The sequence below is a fragment of the Chanodichthys erythropterus genome, chromosome 2 (assembly GCF_024489055.1).
Source record: "Chanodichthys erythropterus isolate Z2021 chromosome 2, ASM2448905v1, whole genome shotgun sequence".
Classification (NCBI taxonomy): Eukaryota; Metazoa; Chordata; class Actinopteri; order Cypriniformes; family Xenocyprididae; genus Chanodichthys; species Chanodichthys erythropterus.
In genome coordinates, this window is record NC_090222.1 from 17,474,907 (window position 1) to 17,493,137 (window position 18,231).

At 36.3% G+C, this 18,231-nt stretch overlaps 2 protein-coding genes across 2 annotated transcripts; one reads left to right on the forward strand and one right to left on the reverse strand.

The window, feature by feature from the left end:
* Window positions 1-415: 415 nt before the first annotated feature.
* Window positions 416-8,802, reverse strand: josd2 (Josephin domain containing 2). The gene is made up of 5 exons (XM_067393361.1): window positions 8,609-8,802; window positions 8,367-8,495; window positions 6,853-6,978; window positions 6,574-6,768; window positions 416-1,529 (listed from the first exon to the last, which is right to left on the reverse strand). The coding sequence occupies exons 2-5, from the start codon at window positions 8,486-8,488 to the stop codon at window positions 1,418-1,420; spliced, it is 555 nt and encodes a 184-aa protein (XP_067249462.1). The 5' UTR covers window positions 8,489-8,495; window positions 8,609-8,802; the 3' UTR covers window positions 416-1,417.
* A 2,330-nt stretch (window positions 8,803-11,132) lies between these two features.
* Window positions 11,133-16,075, forward strand: ube2s (ubiquitin-conjugating enzyme E2S). The gene is made up of 4 exons (XM_067393362.1): window positions 11,133-11,587; window positions 12,067-12,214; window positions 12,302-12,492; window positions 14,679-16,075. The coding sequence occupies exons 1-4, from the start codon at window positions 11,585-11,587 to the stop codon at window positions 15,021-15,023; spliced, it is 687 nt and encodes a 228-aa protein (XP_067249463.1). The 5' UTR covers window positions 11,133-11,584; the 3' UTR covers window positions 15,024-16,075.
* The last annotated feature ends 2,156 nt before the right edge of the window (window positions 16,076-18,231 follow it).

The window sequence follows — 18,231 nt, forward strand, 5'->3', positions numbered from 1 at the left end:
ATGTCCAGTATTGAATCAATTAATTGAAATAAATGACTGAAATAGCTGTTACCTATAAAATTAAGTCATTATCAAATAAAAAAAAAGCAACATAAAATATATTGTATAATTGTGGCGCTATAACACATTCTAAAGCCAGCAGTGTTGTTATTATAAACTAAAACTATTAAAAATATTATAATTTTAAATTAATTTAATTAAAAATCTCAAAATAAGAGCTAATTCAAAATGTATATGAACAATATTAAAAAATAAAATTGTATCCAGTCCCTGTGTTAGATTATACAGATTATATATAATCACTGCTTTGGAGTGTTTTCTGTACTTTCAGTATTTGTTTGTTTTTTTTTCTATAAAAACGATTATCCACACACACACACAGAAAAAAAAAAAAAAAACGAACAAGAAAAAAAAAATCCTCAAAAGTTATATTACATATTTTAAAAATTCCATGTGTTTTTAATTTATATTCATTTTATTAATTTTGGACACTTTTTTGGGGCCTATTTGCCCTAAATTGTGGTTAAATTCAGACCCTGCACTGCACTTAAAGTGATCCTTTCTGTAAAATTCAACTGACTGAATCATTGACTTGATTAAATATTATTTATGACAGAATAACAGAATCGACATTAATCAACAAACATTAGTAATCAGACAAAAGCGTCAGCTCGGACAAAACAAAAGTGTTTGTAGCCGTAATGACAATTTCAAACAGCTCTTTCAATTTCCTACACTACCACAAGCACTACATGAGCAAAAACAGTCAAGGTAGAAATTCAATAAAATTCAAATAAATAACACAAATCAAATGTATTCAGTTTCCCTCCATTTGTTGGTTCACTGAGTCGATGTAAATGAGGCAGTTTGCAATAGAGCTTGAAAGAGTAAAGACGTGAACGTGAGATAGAGCTACAATCTCTTATCTCTTTTGTTTATGCATAGTAAGATGTACACTGACGTCTAAAAGGCAATGAATGATACATATTTGAACTCTAGAGTACCATTTCTGTGCATAGTTGTAACAAAGACACACAAATCTTTGATCTACTTCAGCAGTGGAGTGCATAGATAAAGATAAAGTGAGAGATGGTAGTTCCTGAGAGGAGAGAGAAAGAAAGAAAGAAAGAGAGAGAGAAAGAGAATAGTGACGTGGCTGCACAGCTATAGTAGTGTCTCCCCACATGCACACAGTCAGTGTGACTTCAGATAAACGGCTCCTTCATATGAGAAAACACGTCGCTTTAAACACTAGATCATTCTCTCGGACTTCCCTTTGTGTGTGAGTGTCTGTGAGTGAATCTGCCATCTTCCTGTAGTGCTGCTCTCCATAAAGCTGTTCATCACTCCAGTGTTTCTTTTTCACGATGACTCCACATTGAAAGAGAGAAAGAGAGAGCGCGAATGTTCGGTTAAATCACTTCTTGGTGTCATCTGGTTTCAGCCACGTCCCATCGTCATCTACTTCCTTTTGAACAACAAGCAGCATCTCTGCAACATCCTGAGAAAGCTGTTCAATGAGAAATGACCTGGGAGGAAGAAGAATGAAGAATCAATGAGAACAAAGATCAATTTTTATTGGGATTCATTTACTAATAATTATATACAAGTGTCTGCCATTTTTTAAAACCAGTTAAAAAGAGTAGCCTACATTTCTAATATCAATATCCATAAAATCACTTTAGCTTAAAGGTGCCGTAGAACGCATTTTCAGAAGATGTAATGTAAGTCTAAGGTGTTATGTAACAGTCGGTGTTATGTTGAGATTCGCCTGTTCTTCAGAGGTCTTTTAATCAAATGAGATTTACATAAGGAGGATGAAACAATGGAGTTTTAGACTCACTGTATGTCATTTCCATGTACTGAACTTTTGTTATTTAACTACGCAAAGGTCAATTAAATTTTCCATTCTACGGCACCTTTAAGCAGTAAGGCATTTCAGTTTGTACTTATCAGGGTCTATAAAGTAAGGCTGGGTAAAAATATATGTCTTCCAAGCTGTACGTAATTCATGAACAAATTACTTTTATGAGCGGTTGTTTTTTAGTGAATCAAAGACATTTAGCACAGCCCTTGCAGTCCAATTCACAAACAAATTATTCTTTTGAGATTGTCTTTTTAAAATAATCATTAAAATGACTAACTCAGAAGTCCATCTGAAGGACCATTTACAAGACGCTGTTTCGACAACTTCTTTTGTGTTTGGCCGTTCATTTACACAACAACGGCATTTTGGGGGCCTGAAACTGAAAACAGGTTTCAAAGTCCAAGTTTTTGAAAAAGATACCGTTATTGTCTGTGTAAACAGAAAAAACTATTTAAAAAAAAATGAATTTGTGAAAACAATGTCATCCGCATGTGTATAACTTGTTCAGTCTATAGGCGCATAGTTTCAGTACAATGTGACATCAACAACTACTGGCCTGACAGGGCAATACAACAATTTTAGTCGTTTTTGCACATCTGTGGAAACGGCGATCATTTTGACAATGTTGTCCTCTGTAAAGGAAAAAAAGCAAAGGGAAAAACTTTTCCGTTTTTAGTACATTGTATGACCATTTACAGTTTTTTATTAATATTCTGAATCAGCCTTTATTTTTATATTTTCAGTTTTCATTTTAGTTTAAATTTCAGTAATTTCGCTGTTGTGATTTTCATTAGTTTGTTTTATTTAATTATTTTGAAATAATTTGAATTGATTTTTATCGCAGTTTAAGTTTTCAGTCCTGTACACACCGAGACGAATATCGCAACGCACTTATCACCAGCTTTTTTCCGAGACGATTTTCGCGTTCATAACCAAGCGATTTTCACTGGCGATGCGCAGAGTCAACGTGCAAATTCACTCCCTGACAAAATGTATGTATTTTAAAATAAAATACCAAATACCTCAATTTTAAGTGTATCAAAATAAACTACAAAATATAGCAGCAACACCATGTATCAAATTAAAAAATACTTTTACTAGGGAGCATGAAATTTCTTCACACACCTTCCATCAATTGGCCTATTTGATCGATCCCTTCACCATTACATTGACTCGATGATTAAGTAAACAATGTTTGATAGCAACAGCTTTTCTCTGCCTGAGTCATGCAATAAATCTTGACATATGCAACCAGTTAAAGGCACAATATGTACAGTAGGATTTTTGGATTAAAATATCCAAAAACCACTAGAACAATGTTACATATTTTGTTGACTTGTGTACCTACATTATCCCAAATGTTTCCAAGAATGTTTAAATCCAGAGAAATAAGCAATTTTAACCAGGACACGTCACCTATCAATGACATCATAACTGCGTTACCCTCGATTTCCAGTTTTATTTGGTAGAAACCATGGAAACACCAAAAACATATCTAATATGATAAACAGCGCTGCGTTACCCCATATATGCAAGACCGGAAAAAGTGGAAGCAGCGACTGTGGCATAATAAAAGTTCCGCAACGAACAACGACGTAAAAGTGCATTACCAACGCCGACAGATAAAAGGATTCAATGGAATCAATTCAATGGAAAGGATTCCGAAAGAGAAGACAATGCTGAATTAAGTCGTAGTTTTTGTTATTTTTGGACCAAAATGTATTTTCGATGCTTCAAAAACTTCTAACTAACTCACTGATGTCACATGGACTACATTGATGATGTTTTTATTACCTTTCTGGACATGGACAGTCTACCGTACAAACACTTTCAATGGAGGGACAGAGAGCTCTCAGACTAAATCTAAAATATCTTAAACTGTGTTCCGAAGATGAACGGAGGTCTTACGGGTTTGAAACGACATGAGGGTGAGTCATTAATGACATAATTTTCATTTTTGGGTGAACTAACACTTTAATAATGTTTCATTCACACACAGTTCGGTTATTTAGGGAGTGACTACCGCATTCTATTACCGAACTCACACCCATAAATTTTCAGGACTCACATCGGCATTCTCGGGAAAAACCCTCGCTGTATGAACGGAACGGAACAGAACGGAACTGGACAACTAGTTGTTTGTCGCATCATACAGTGTGAGAGAGAGGCTCTGCATTGCACAAATGCGTGTCTACTGTGTGTGGATTAGCTTTCGGTAGCTTACAGCAATGGAGATATGAGCCGTGTGTCATCTGAAGGTTTTAGATACAGTCACTGTTCTCTACCAGAGTGGCTCCCATCAGTTTTGTGTTACGCGACTCAAATGCTCCGCTCTCCACACAGATATAAAAGCTACAGTCGGTTAACAAAGATTTGATGAAGATGAACTCACGATTCGACTCTTGTTGTGTGAAAAATGTTACGATTTTTCAGTTTAATGGGCATTGCAATATTTGATATTACTTCGGTCACTGTCCCTATGGTTACTGGTAAAAGAATATGAACTACCGTTGGACGTTCATACAAACAGTATTCAAGACTCTACTGTAAGTTGCTGTTTGAACGGGGCATTTCGAGACAAACACCTGTAGGTAAATGCATTTGTCAATCCCAAAAACTGACAGCGTGAATGTTGCCTTAGATGATGATCACTGCGATAAATACAAGGGTAAATGGGGTCTGAGAGACAATGTGATCCGGCTTGACTGTATGTCTGTTGTGTCCTGTGACATTACCAAACACCTGCCATTACAGTCCTGCTTTTTTTCTTATTGAATTACCTGTGTCGTTATAATTGTGTCTAGGCAACCATGCACTGATTATCAGTGACATCTGGAAATACATGGGTCTTATTTACTCAGTTAACATTGTGTACACACCTGGTAGATGTAAAACATCTGCATGAAAACATTAGTGCATAATATCAATAAATTTGTACTTTTTATTTATTAAAGGGTTAGTTCACCCAAAAATGAAAATGATGTCATTTATTTCTCACCCTCATGTCATTCAACACCCGTAAGACCTTTGTTCATCTTCGGAACACAAATTAAAGGTGCCATCGAACGTTTTTTTACAAGATGTAATATAAGTCTAAGGTGTCCCCTGAATATGTCTGTGAAGTTTCAGCTCAAAATACCACATAGATTTTTTTTAATAAATTTTTTTAACTGCCTATTTTGGGGCATAATTAGAAATGCACAGATTCAGGCTGCGACCCCTTTAATTCTCATGCTCCCCACCCCCTGAGCTCACGACTGCCTTAAACAGCATAAACAAAGTTCACACAGCTAATATAACCTCAAAATGGATCTTTACAAGTTGTTTGTCATGTATGCTGCATGCATGTGTCGGATCATGTGAGTATAGTATTTATTTGGATGTTTACATTTGATTCTGAATGAGTTTGATAGTGCTCCGTGGCTAATGGCTAATGCTACACTGTTGGAGAGATTTATAAAGAATGAAGTTGTGTTTATGAATTATACAGACTGCAAGTGTTTAAAAATGAAAATAGCGACGGCTCTCTTGTCTCCATGAATACAGTAATAAACAATGGTAACTTTAACCACATTTAACAGTACATTAACAACATGCTAACGAAACATTTAGAAAGACAATTTACAAATATCACTAAAAATATCATGTAATCATGGATCATGTCAGTTATTGCTCCATCTGCCATTTTTCGCTATTGTTCTTGCTTGCTTACCTAGTCTGATGATTCAGCTGTGCACATCCAGACGTTAATACTGGCTGCCCTTGTCTAATGCCTTGAACATGGGCTGGCATATGCAAATATTGGGGCCGTACATATTAATGATCACGACTGTTACGTAACAGTCGGTGTTATGTTGAGATTCGCCTGTTCTTCGGAGGTCTTTTAAACAAATGAGATTTACATAAGAAAGAGGAAACAGTGGTGTTTGAAACTCAACGTATGTCTTTTCCATGTACTGAACTCTTGTTATTTAACTATGCCAAGGTAAATTCAATTTTCCATTTGATGGCACCTTTAAGATATTTTTTGATTAAATCTGGTGGCTCAGTGAGGCCTGCATTCAAAGCAATGATATTTCCTCTCTCAAGATCCATAAAGGTACTAAAAAAATATTTAAAATCTTCATTTGAGTTCAGTGGTTCTATCTTAATATTATAAAGCGACGAGAATACTTTTTGTGCACCAAAAAAAGTAAATAACGACTTTTCAACAATATAGTGATGGCTGATTTCAAAACACTGCTTCGCAGCTTTGCGAATTGAATCAGTGATTCTGAACTGCTGAAATCACATGACTTTGGTGCTCCGAGACACTGATTCATTTCGCAAAGCTCCGAAGCACTGTTTTGAAATCGGCCCATCACTATATTGTTGAAAAGTCATTATTTTGTTTTTTTGGTGCACAAAAAGTATTCTCGTCGCTTTATAATATTAAGATAGAACCACTGAAATCCCATGAACTGTTTTAAATACGTTTTTAGCACCTTTATGGATCTTGAGAGAGGAAATGTCATTGCTTTGAATGCAGGCCTCACTGAGCCATCGGATTTTATCAAAAATATCTTAATTTGTGTTCCGAAGATGAATGAAGGCCTTACGGGTGTAGAACGACATGAGGGTGAGTAATAAATGACATTTTGGGTGAACTAACCCTTTAAGTAATTTTAGAAGTTGTAGAAAAAACTCATTCTTAGTAGAAGTCTCACCTGAGTTCTGTTTCTCCGCCTATACAGCTAGGCCCCTTTAATTTAGAGTCTAGGTTATAGAACTGTCCGTTGACCTCCCGTACTGCCAGCCAGTGTCTGCGTCTCAGTGGGAGAGACACAAATCCCAATGACACCCTCGATGGGACATTCAAAATGAAGCCTTGAATTTTGTCCAGGCACAAATTCTGTACTGACCTACAGTGTGTGACGGAAATGGAAAAATGTTAATGCACCTTTTATGATCATCACGAAGCTCATGATTAACAAAGTCACACTCACTTGCGTTTGTCCCACCAAACTGCAGCGAGCCCTCGACTCTGCAAAGCTGCCATGATGACATTGACATCATAGTTTCCTGTGCCCAACACTGAGCGGTGTGGGTTCATCACACATTGTGGGGCAAGTCTGCAAGAAACAAATCAGACAACTTCGACTTTGAGAACATAGCACAATACTGAGAAGAGACATTAAATTCGGCATGAAACAAAATCTTTTCTTCACTATTGTGATTATGTAACTTTTTCACCACCGCACTCATTGTGTTCTGTCTTTCGGTTTGTATTTCCACAGCATGAAGGTAAGATCTTAAAGATTTATGAATGAACCGCTGGCATTACAATGCTCATGATTACCTTCGTGACTCTACAATATGTAAATCCACTTCAGCTAATTACTCTTCGACATAAATATACAGAGCCACCGCAAAAACGTAAGTTCAAAGACAAAATTCTAAAGATGGCTGAGCTCTTTTTTTCTCTGGTGCCTAAGGTCTTAGAGAAGACGGCTCCTCGAACATGAAAAAATGTGGGGCGGGACTTGATTTTGTCCATCAGGAAATTATAGGATTTTGCTGTAATGTCATGTGAGTGACAGGTGTTCCCGCCCTCGCACCAGTAAATACGTCATCAGAGAGTCATTGCAAGGGGAAGTTGTTTTAGTTAAAGGCACACAGAAGAGTGTTGGAACGCGCAGCATTATTCAATGTGTTGACGTAATTTCAACTGAAACAGGAAGACAGGGAGATATATCGAACAGCCCTGTGCCTTTTTTTAAATAGCCAATAGCATTTTGTTTATGTTACAGCTCGGCCAGAGCCGTTAGACTCTGTAAAACTCTGTTTCCTTCTAATCTCTAACCATTTCTCCTCATAATGTCCTTTATATTGCTTATACACAGGAATAGACTGTGCTCACGTTGCGGCGGTTCATGTGACACTGACGTGAAAACGGACTTCATTCGCGTCAAAGGAAAGCATATTTACACTGTTTGAATTGTTCTCTATTCTCTATATAGTGCACTATGTGCCATTCACCATGTAGAAACTAGTAAATGTGTGAGCAAATGACTGATTTCAGCCGCAGCTTCAGTGTCTGTTGATAGTGTAGGAGGGGGCGGGACTTTAGATTCTAAAGAGCATTTGATTGGACAGAAGATTTGATGAGCCGCTGAAGTGCGAAGTGATGTCATGAAAATCCGTGATCCATTTTAGCGGAAGTGAAAGACTTAAGTTTTGAATGCTTATATCTCCTAAATGTGAATTTTGTCATTGTTTTGGAACACACCAGCTTATTCATAACTTTATGGCTAACATATTCATACTACAAGCTAAAAAAACTTGATTTCAGGGGGACTTTAAAGATTACCAGGTCATATGAATTGTGCAGGGATAAAAGTATAATCTAATTAATTTGTATTTATATTCTTATTTATACAATACTGCAATACTCCATAAAGAAGAATTGTACATTTTGATTTCTGATGTGAAGAGGGCAGAGCTGAAACGCGCCGCTCACCGTTTGCAGATGTCATCTGCTGTCTCCTTGGTGAAAACTCTCTCCTGGAGCACGTTGTTCAAGGCATGGATGGCGCACAGCTCCAATCTCTGTTTCTCATGAAACACCTCGCCCTCGCTCATGCTCACCCTGCCATTACAAGTACATTCAGCCCGTCGATTAACATTTAAATACGCCCAAGAACACATTATGTACTCGCGTTCACGCGAGCTAACAGCACATGACTGAATACATCATCATACCTTATGGAAGACAGATCCGCAGTGCAATGATTTATCCACGGTAAAACTACTGCTATCGAGACGTACCGTGAAACTAATCTTTACTGTTCCATTACACCCACCCTGTTAATAACTAAACATACAATAATCTCTGAAAAGAGGACGCTATCTGTTTCTTGTCCGTGAGGAACAGCCGGAAGTTGTTTTGTTGTTGAGATGAGGTAACGCCCCGTGCGGTCATGGAAGAGTCATGTGCTCTCCACAGGGGGCGCTGTTTTCATTTAAAAAATCATCCTTTGATAAGTGAAATTATTTATTTCAATAGAAATGGGATAGAATAAGGAAATGCATATATAAATTTTACTATTATTTAGGAAGTTCTATATAGTATATAAAATTAAATGGTCTTGCTCCAAACCAAATTTCTTTTCTATTTTATCAATACTGTAATAGTGCACTGTATCAATGTAAAACTAAAAGCAGTTTGTTATTAAATATAATATTAATTGATAACTGAAGCAGCACCTTTTTATGATAGTGTCCTTTGTAATTTTACATTTTCTTTGTTGCTGCATAATTTAAACAAGTTATATTTTGTAAAATGTCATGCCTTATTTGTTGTAAACACAATGTACAAACTTAAAGGGATAGTTCACCCAAAAATGAAAATTCTGTCATCATTTACTCCCCCTCAAGTTGTTCCAAACCTGTATACATTTCTTTCTTCTGATGAACATAAAGGAAGATATTTTAAAGATTATGGGAAACTGAACAGTTCTGGGGCATCATTGACTTCCATAGTATTTTGTTCCTACTATGAAAGTCAATGGTGCCCAAAAGCAGCCTGGTTACAAACTTTCTTCCAAATATCTTCTTGTGTTCATCAGAAGAAAGAAACTCATACAGGTTTGGAACAACTTGAGGGGGAGTAAATGATGACAGAATTTGAATTTTTTTGGTGCACTATACCTTTAAATGAGCGCAAAACTTCAAAAACGACTTTTTGTCTTAATACTTTTCTTTATTATTTTTATTTTTTGTATACATTCTCTTTTTGTATTTTAGTTATGGTTGTTACTCATTGTTTATATGCTCTATGTATTACATGTCTTATATTTGTCTTGTAAAATAAAATAAAAAAATAAATAAAATAAAAAACTTCAAAAATGAAGCGTAGCTTTAGGAAAGAAATATCCTATAAAATTATTCAAAGATTTTATCCAGTTAAGTACTTTTTACAGAAATGTAGAAGTGACATTGGGACATCCTGCTCTTTTTGTGAAGCCTCTTCTGAAACTGTTCATCATTTGTTTTGGGAATGTCCCTTTACTTGGTTTTTCTGGAATAATATTGATGCTCTGATTGTCCATAATGTTTTTTTGTAACTTTTCTTTATCATAAAGACACATTCTTTTTGGGTTTAATGTTAAAGACAAGAATATACTTAATGCAAGTTTTTGTATAAACCTTCTTTAATTTGTTGTAAAGTTTTATATCCATAAATGTAAATATATGAAAAGTAAACCCCACTTTAACTTTTTCAAACAAGAATTGAAGATGTATTTAAATACAATTTCAACTTCTGTTAACAAGAAAGCATTAAAAAAATCCAGAATTTGTGCCATGTTTAATATTCTTCCTTAATATATTTGTTTCTTTGTTTATTTACCCTCTTTTCTTTTTTCTCTTTTTCTCGCTTCTTTCATTTTTAGGATTATTAGTTTCTTACATATTTCTTCTGTTTACTATTGAACCATAATTTCTTTTTATTTGAAATATTGTTTATATTTTGTTTGTTAATATAGCTTTAGGATTGGTTTGCTCTCTAGCGGTCATTAAGTAGTACTGCAAGCATTTTTAAGGTCTGTTTTGTGGGTTTTCTCAGTCACTCATTTAGCAAGATTAATTAAATCAGTTATAATGATGAGCTAAATGACTGATTAAGGGGAAAAATTGTTTAAACTAATCTTTTAGCATGTAAATTAAAAACTGTAAAAAAATAAATAAAAAAAAGAATGGAAAAAAATTAAAAAAGGAAAACACTGTAAAACATTTATATGAATATCTTTTACATTTAGTTTTACATTTACATTTTCTTTTTTGGATGGGTTGTACCAAAGTACTATCCCGTTTAAATCTTAATTACCATGTGATTCACAACTCAAGTTACTTATAACTACAATAGATGGCTCATCATAACAGGTTAGATTTACAAATGATTTAGGTTAACATACAACATTTCTGCAGAGTGACTCTAAAGTCTTTCATTGGATTATCAATCGAAACCACGTTAGTCCCTGCCTTTGGGAGGGCACGAGTTATTCAAACGCACCTATTACCAAAGAGCATTTTTCGCATTCTCAACTTTCTCTGGTCCCTGAGGTCTCCAAGGGCTACTACGTCAGTTCAACACAAGCTTCTGATTGGTTAGATGAATTCGATGGTTGAGCACGTGCAATCTTTCTCACGTTCTGATTGGTTAAACCTCTTTCGAACTGCTTCTTAGACGAATTGTATTTTTGTTCCTGTGTCAAAGACTGCTAGCTGGTAACAGGCTACAGTAGCCGTCTGTGACAGTTAGCTATCGAACAAATCAACTTTATCAGAGACGAAACTGACAACACATTGGACTTTAAAACCTTTACATGGCAGATTTCTTCTGAGGACAACATCGGATAGCAGTTTCACAAGGGAAATCTCTGGAGAATAGCTAGGCATCTGCATTACTTAGCAAGCCAACCGTTAGCTTAGCCTGGTTTGGTAGCAACACTAGCAAACCGACCGACATTATAGTGAAAATCTGGTTTTGATAATTTGTATATTCTATAGCCGTCTTAATATATTTTGCAATCGTGATTGATTGCAACTTTTAGATTCGTTATAGGTGGTTTCCGTCAATCTAGTTGTAGATCACCGGATCAGTCTAGTCGCTGGTTGAGGTGTAGTTTGCTGGGCTTTCTCATTTGAGGCTATTAGAAAACCCTAAAACAGCTGGAAATGGTACGTTTAAACTGTGCGCCGATGAGTGATGCTTTAAACTGTTTGGTTAATATAAGAAAATAGCTTTTCTGTTTATTCTCATTACTTTTAAGCAGTTCATTACCAGACGTTACAAGCTTTGACTTAATGTACAACTGAAACTTGATTTTTATATATATATAATATATTATATTATATTTCTTGTCGATTTTAGGCTTTAATTTATACCATTATCACTGTCTGGAGTTAATAAAACAGATTATATTGTACTAATGTCAAACTGCTGTTAACTAAATTTCACTTATCATGTGCTATTCTCTAAAGTACTAGTATTAGGTCATTTAACTCTGTTATTTTCAGCAACAAGGTATTTTTGAAATGACACGTACTAATTTAAGCTGTCTTTTTTGTCATGAACGTGTGCAGGTTTACCTGAAAATGTCGATTTGTAGCTGTATTTGTGACGTTCATTTTCTGTTTTTCATTTCGTTTTCTTGTAGAATTCAAACGTGGAGAACTTGCCGCCTCAAGTGTTGAGACTCGTGTATAAAGAGGTTTCTGCCTTGGCAGCAGACCCTCCGGAGGGGATCAAAATCTACCCTAGTGAGGAGGACATCACAGAACTGCATACTGCCATTGAGGGACCAGGTAAAAAGTGCATTTTTCTCTCATTTTTAAAAGGGACATGGCCTACATTTCATACTTACGTTTTGTTTTTCCATTTTTGCACAACAGAAGGAACTCCCTATGCAGGTGGGGTGTTCAGGATGCGTTTGGTCCTTGGGAAGGATTTTCCTGCTGCACCTCCTAGAGGCTATTTCCTCACAAAGATCTTTCATCCTAATGTTGGGCACAAGGGTGAGATCTGTGTCAATGTGCTGAAGAGAGACTGGAAGGCAGAGTTAGGCCTGAGACATGTATTGCTAGTAAGTGCCATTTTACTCTTACTGTCCCTTTTAAACCTAGACTAAACTGCTAAAAAAAAAAAAACTATGCCATAATTATACCTGTCTTAACATTTGGGGCCAGTTGTTCAAAAAGTTTTTAATCTGGATCAGAATGATCTGGATTTGGAAATCCCATGTTTTGTTATCCAGGATCAGGTAATCCATCTTACTTTTGTGCTGGTTTTTCAAAGAAAAATTGGATTGGATCACCATGATCAGGTTACACACTTTTCTAGATGACCAAATCTAGATTACCAGTGCTCTACGGAGCCCCTAAAGGGACATGATGATAGAGAGAGAATATGGGTTTTGAATTAAATATAATATTTTTGTTGGATATTTACAGCTGTTTGAGGATCGTTTTATGGCACCAAAATCTCTTTTTTTACTTTACAGTAGGTTACCGAAAGGCTAAATATGTAGGTTAATGTCTACTTCTAATTTATTTAACAGTTAAACTAATCGAGCAAAATAAAAAATGTGTATGTATATTACATGATATAAATGTTGTATTTTTATGACCAGTTTTAAAGTTTACATTTTCCTCCTGGAATCCACCTTGAAATCCCTGTTGGGATCAGGATAATCCTGTTTTTTTTTTTTTTTTTTTTTTTTTTTTTTTGATCAAAGTTATCCAAATCCTACTGACAAGTTTTGAACAACACAAACTGAAGGTTTGAACCAGATTAAAACTAGGATTGGATTCTGTGATCTAATCTGATTTCAGAATCCCTTTTTCCTTTTAAACAGCCCATTTTCAAGATTTGATCCAATCCAATGGCCGAAATCCAATCAGATTACTTTAGAACAACTGGCCTTTTGGTATTACCAAAGACTAAGGAATATCACAAGACGTGTCACTCGTATTGTTTTGAATGGGAGAAAGTGTAACGCGCAATATGGCGGAATAAGTCTCACCTTCTAAATAAGAGCCAATCGTCAACTGGTAAAGTCATCGCGTCACTGCAGCGGCCGTTAGAAGCACCGGTTTCTATAGAAATGGTCAGACGCACGCCTCCGAAATGAGGCACAAGAGACGTGCATTTAGGTCTGCACATGCGCATTAGCTTGATCCAGGATTAAAATAGTTTTTTTTTTTTTTTTTTTTTTTTAGTCATGATTCGAGACAGTTGTCAGATTTCATTGGTGATTTAAAATATGAAATTTAATTGAAAGCTTGGCAAACCGCTTTGGAGCTGCATGATGCCCTGGATGCCCGAGAGGCATTTCAAAGATGGCTGCCGAGTGAAATGACTTGTCTTAAAGGGACTTTGGTATTACCAATTGGGTGATGAAAATGCGCATGGTCTCTGCCACAGTTAAAGTTTTTGGTAATTTAAGGGATAATTCACCCAAAAGCGAAAGTTTTGTTATTTTTCTCACCCTCAAGTTGTTCCAAACCTGTATGTGTTTCTTCTGTTGAACAAAGAAGATATTTTGAAGAATGTTGGTTACCAGACGGTTGACGATAGCCATTGACTTCCATAGTAGGAAAAAAAAAATACTATGGAAGTCAATGGCTACTGTCAACTGTCTGTTACCAACATTCTTTAAAATATCATCTTTTGTGTTCAACAGAAGAAATGAATTCATACAGGTTTAGAACCATTTGAGTAAATGATGACATAATTTTCATTTTTGGGTAAACTATTCCTTTAAGTTTTTTTTAAATGTTATGCTCATCGTAACTGCATTTATTTGATCATCAAAACAGTAATTTTACTCATCTTCAGTGTCGCATGATTCTTCAGAAATCATTCTAATGTGCTCAAACGTTTGAAAAATGAGAAATCATTTATATGGTGCTATTATAAACCTTATTTCAGTTTATAGCAGACATCCCATTGTATTTATTTTAAATGTATTTTGACATTGAATCTCCCCTATAGTTTGGTTTGTTTGATGTGGTTGTAACAGACCTTGAATCTCATGGTCGGATGTAAATGTATAAAGAGTATTGATATTTCAAGAGTAGCTGTATTGTACCACATTGACCACAATTTTAGCCAAGGCTAGATGTGGCCATGGAAACAGGAATTTTGTTGTCAGATCTTCATAATATCGAGACTTTTTGAACTTCTAAAAGTAGGACCCTTTGTTCAGTACTGCATTGTATGGGTATGCATTATGTAACACACCCTTCTAATTCTTTGTTTCTGTCATAGACCATCAAGTGCCTACTGATCCATCCGAACCCAGAGTCGGCTTTGAACGAAGAGGCTGGGAGGTTACTTTTGGAGGACTATAAGGAGTATGCATCCCGTGCTCATCTTCTAACAGAGATCCACGCTATGGGAGGCACTTCAGGGGCCCCTCAGGAGCCTGCTGATGGACCCCAACCCAAGAAACATGCAGGAGACCCAAACAAACGTGTAGCCGGGGCTGGTTTGGCAACAATGGCTGCTGGCATCAACAACTCAAACGGCAGCTCCAGCGGCACAAGCAGTAGCAATACTAATATAATTGCAAAGAAGAAAACAGATAAAAAACGAGCTCTGAGGCGGCTATAAAAGAGAGTGAATCTTTTTGTGTACATATAAATATTGAAGTGTGCAGACCACCTTTTCACCTCCTTACCTGTCTTACCGTTTTAGGATAGCACATTCATTTTGCCATGCTCCTACCAGAACACTCCTCTCGTTTTTGTTCTGTTGTCTCTTTCAACTTACTCTCAGGACTTGAACTGTCCTTGTGGCAATTCTCTGTTTCACTGACACAAAGGGTTTTCATCTGTCAAAAGTTTTACAGTTGTTCAGATTATGAAAACGGTAGTAAAAGTTTTTGGGCAAAATTAATTTGTGGCCTCTAGCATTATGACCATCAGCAGGATTTTGGTGTGTACTGTCAGCACAGAATTTGTAACGTATTTAGATAGCAGGTGTGATGGAACAGCTAATGTAATTCTGTCCTGTTGCATTTGGACTGAACCCGTTAAGTGTCAGATGAGGCTTTTTCAGAGGTTTAATGAAAATTAGTAGTACATTGCACAGAATATGATCGTTGTGTGTGTGTTTGTGGTGAAAGAGATGCAAGATAAGGAATAACAGAGAGGGGGTTCAAATGTGGTCTAAATATTAAACATAATTTTTTTTTAATATTTTTTTTTTTTTTTTTTTTGTGAGTGCATATTTGTGTGGTATTATTTGTATTGTTTCCAATTTTTACTCAATTTGTCTGTTCTTTTCTATTTTGTAGTTCACTTTTAAAAAGGCCTTTTTCCATTTTTAAGTGAACGGCTGCATTTACCCGACACTGATGCTTGAGAGAGAATCCTTAAAGCCTTTAGACCAGCAGCGGGGGAAAATAGTGAATCATGAAATGAGTTCAATCGGTGTCTCATCTTTGAAAGAGAGTTGTTTGGTTGCTGTATTTGTTAAAGGGATAGTTCGCCCAAAGATTCTGTTATCACTTACACACCCTCGAGTTGTTTCACACCTGTATGAATTTCGTTCTTCTGTTGAACACAAAAGAAGATATCTTGAAGAATATGGGTAATCAAACAGTTGATGCACCCCATTGACTTCCATAGTATGGAGAAAAAAAAAAAAAAAAAATACTATGGAAGTCAATGGGGGTTCGTCAACTGTTTAGTTTCAGACATTCTTCAAAATATCTTATTGTCTTCAGCCCAAGAAAGAAATTCATACAGGTTTGAAATAACTTGAGGGTGTGTAAATGATGAATTTCATTTTTGGGTAAACTATCCCTTTAATAAGAACATTTACCCCTTGTTATATCTACATTTTCCTCTGGCTGTACTGGTCTCTCAATCAAAAGGCTGTTAAGGAATCTTCTCTGGTATTGTTGTTGCCCATTGTTACAATATACGGGGCCTTCAGTTCCCAAAGATCCTCTCTAACAAAGTGATATGAACTTTGGGCAGGATGTGCTTGCTGAAACAGTTTGCCAATGTTTCGAAGCTTGTGGATACACAATAGGGCATTTTGTGGCCATTTAAGTTATTTAAATTAATAAGAAATAAAGGAATTTTAGGGAGCAATTTGGTTCATTATTTTATTTGCTATAGAATATTTCTTCTTTCCTTGAGTGTGTGCGTGTTGAACAATTGAAACTGTGTGATAAACTTATCTTTGACATTGCGTGTTGGAAAATAATTGCAGGATGTTCAATTCACGATGTAATTGTTTTTGGAGAATTGTACATATTCTACAAAATGGTGGCTATACCTCAGTGACATTCGGGCTGCGTTCACCTAGCACAGCAATATTTGCTTCTAATGACGGAGACGTTCAGGTTGTTAAAAACAAGCTATTCCGTGTATTTCGCCTCTTGAAACATTTTATGTCATACTCAGGTTTTCTCCCCCCATGTTCAGAGAGCGCATTGCGGGCTGTAATTTGCGCGGGTTATGAACGGATGATCGGTTCTCGTCGCAGGTTGCATCTGAGCGGCCGAAACAGCGGCCCACCCACCTGTATAGGAATAGCTAAGTGCACACCGGCTAATTGCTGTCTGTAGAAAGGAAAGCTGATGAGGGGGAAGATATGAGTTCGAATAGGCCTATACAACAATCGAAAAACAAAAAAAAATGTTTATTAAAAAATAAATAAAGGTTTGTTGCGCACACTAGATAAGGGCCTAAACTAGTCTACAAAACAGCTCGCCCTTTTAACCTGTGAGAATCAGTCAAGAAAAACAAATGAACTGCACCCAGTAGTTAATATTGCATGCCCTCCGTGGATTGTGTGCTGTGCGGTGAGCATCATGAACGATGCATCGCTCTCCATGGTGCTGAAATGGCGATTGACGGCTGTCGTTTAGCTGGAGGCGCCGGGAGAGATGTGTGATTATCACCCCGAACTCATTTATAGACACTAGATTAGATGCAGATTAATTAAAGAAAGATTTATTGCCGATTTAATCATGCATTTGCCTTGATTAGTAATCTTAGTTAACTAAGGACTTCTTGTAGATAATTAATACAAAGTTAGCCGATTAGTATAGCTTATGCATGCGGGAATCAGATTAACAGTTTGAATGAATGAAAATCTTTTACATCATTTACCAACGTGCAGTATTTATTAAATCATTGCATCTTTATATATATATATATATATATATATATATATATATATATATATATAATATATACATACGAAGTATTATGTAAAGGTTAAGCTTTTACCATAGGCTGTGGCAAAGAATAGGATATGGCTGTGTCATCATGCAGGGTTTTTTTTTTGTTTTTTTTTTTTCTTCAAATTTGCATTTTCTTTGCTAAATCCGTCACTACCACATTTAGCAGACGCTATATGTCTTTATTTCGATGCTTTACTGTTTTTCTGCAACCCGTTCTTGTATTCTTTAGGGAATCAAGATTATTAGAGTCACAAACAAAATGACATCGTTGCCATGGCAACCGATCAGTGTGTCTCCCCTCAACACACATACACACACACACACCATATTGCTTAGCCAGCCATAATCGTGGCAAGGATGAGAAGGTAGTTTGAGAAACGAAACACTTGAATTGGTCGGGAATCAAACCCTCATCAACGCCGTCTCGCGAAACCAATAAACGCACTATTCAGCGCAGCGGACCTCTGTGAGAACACCCGCCTCATTCCACCGGTGTTTCGTGACAGGGTCGGAATGTTCTTGTGTGCACACTTTGCAGGCGGCGTCGATTAACGGCAACGTTAAGGAGCAACACAGAGGGAAAAAATGCATGGCATCGCTGCAGCACGTTATTTTGAG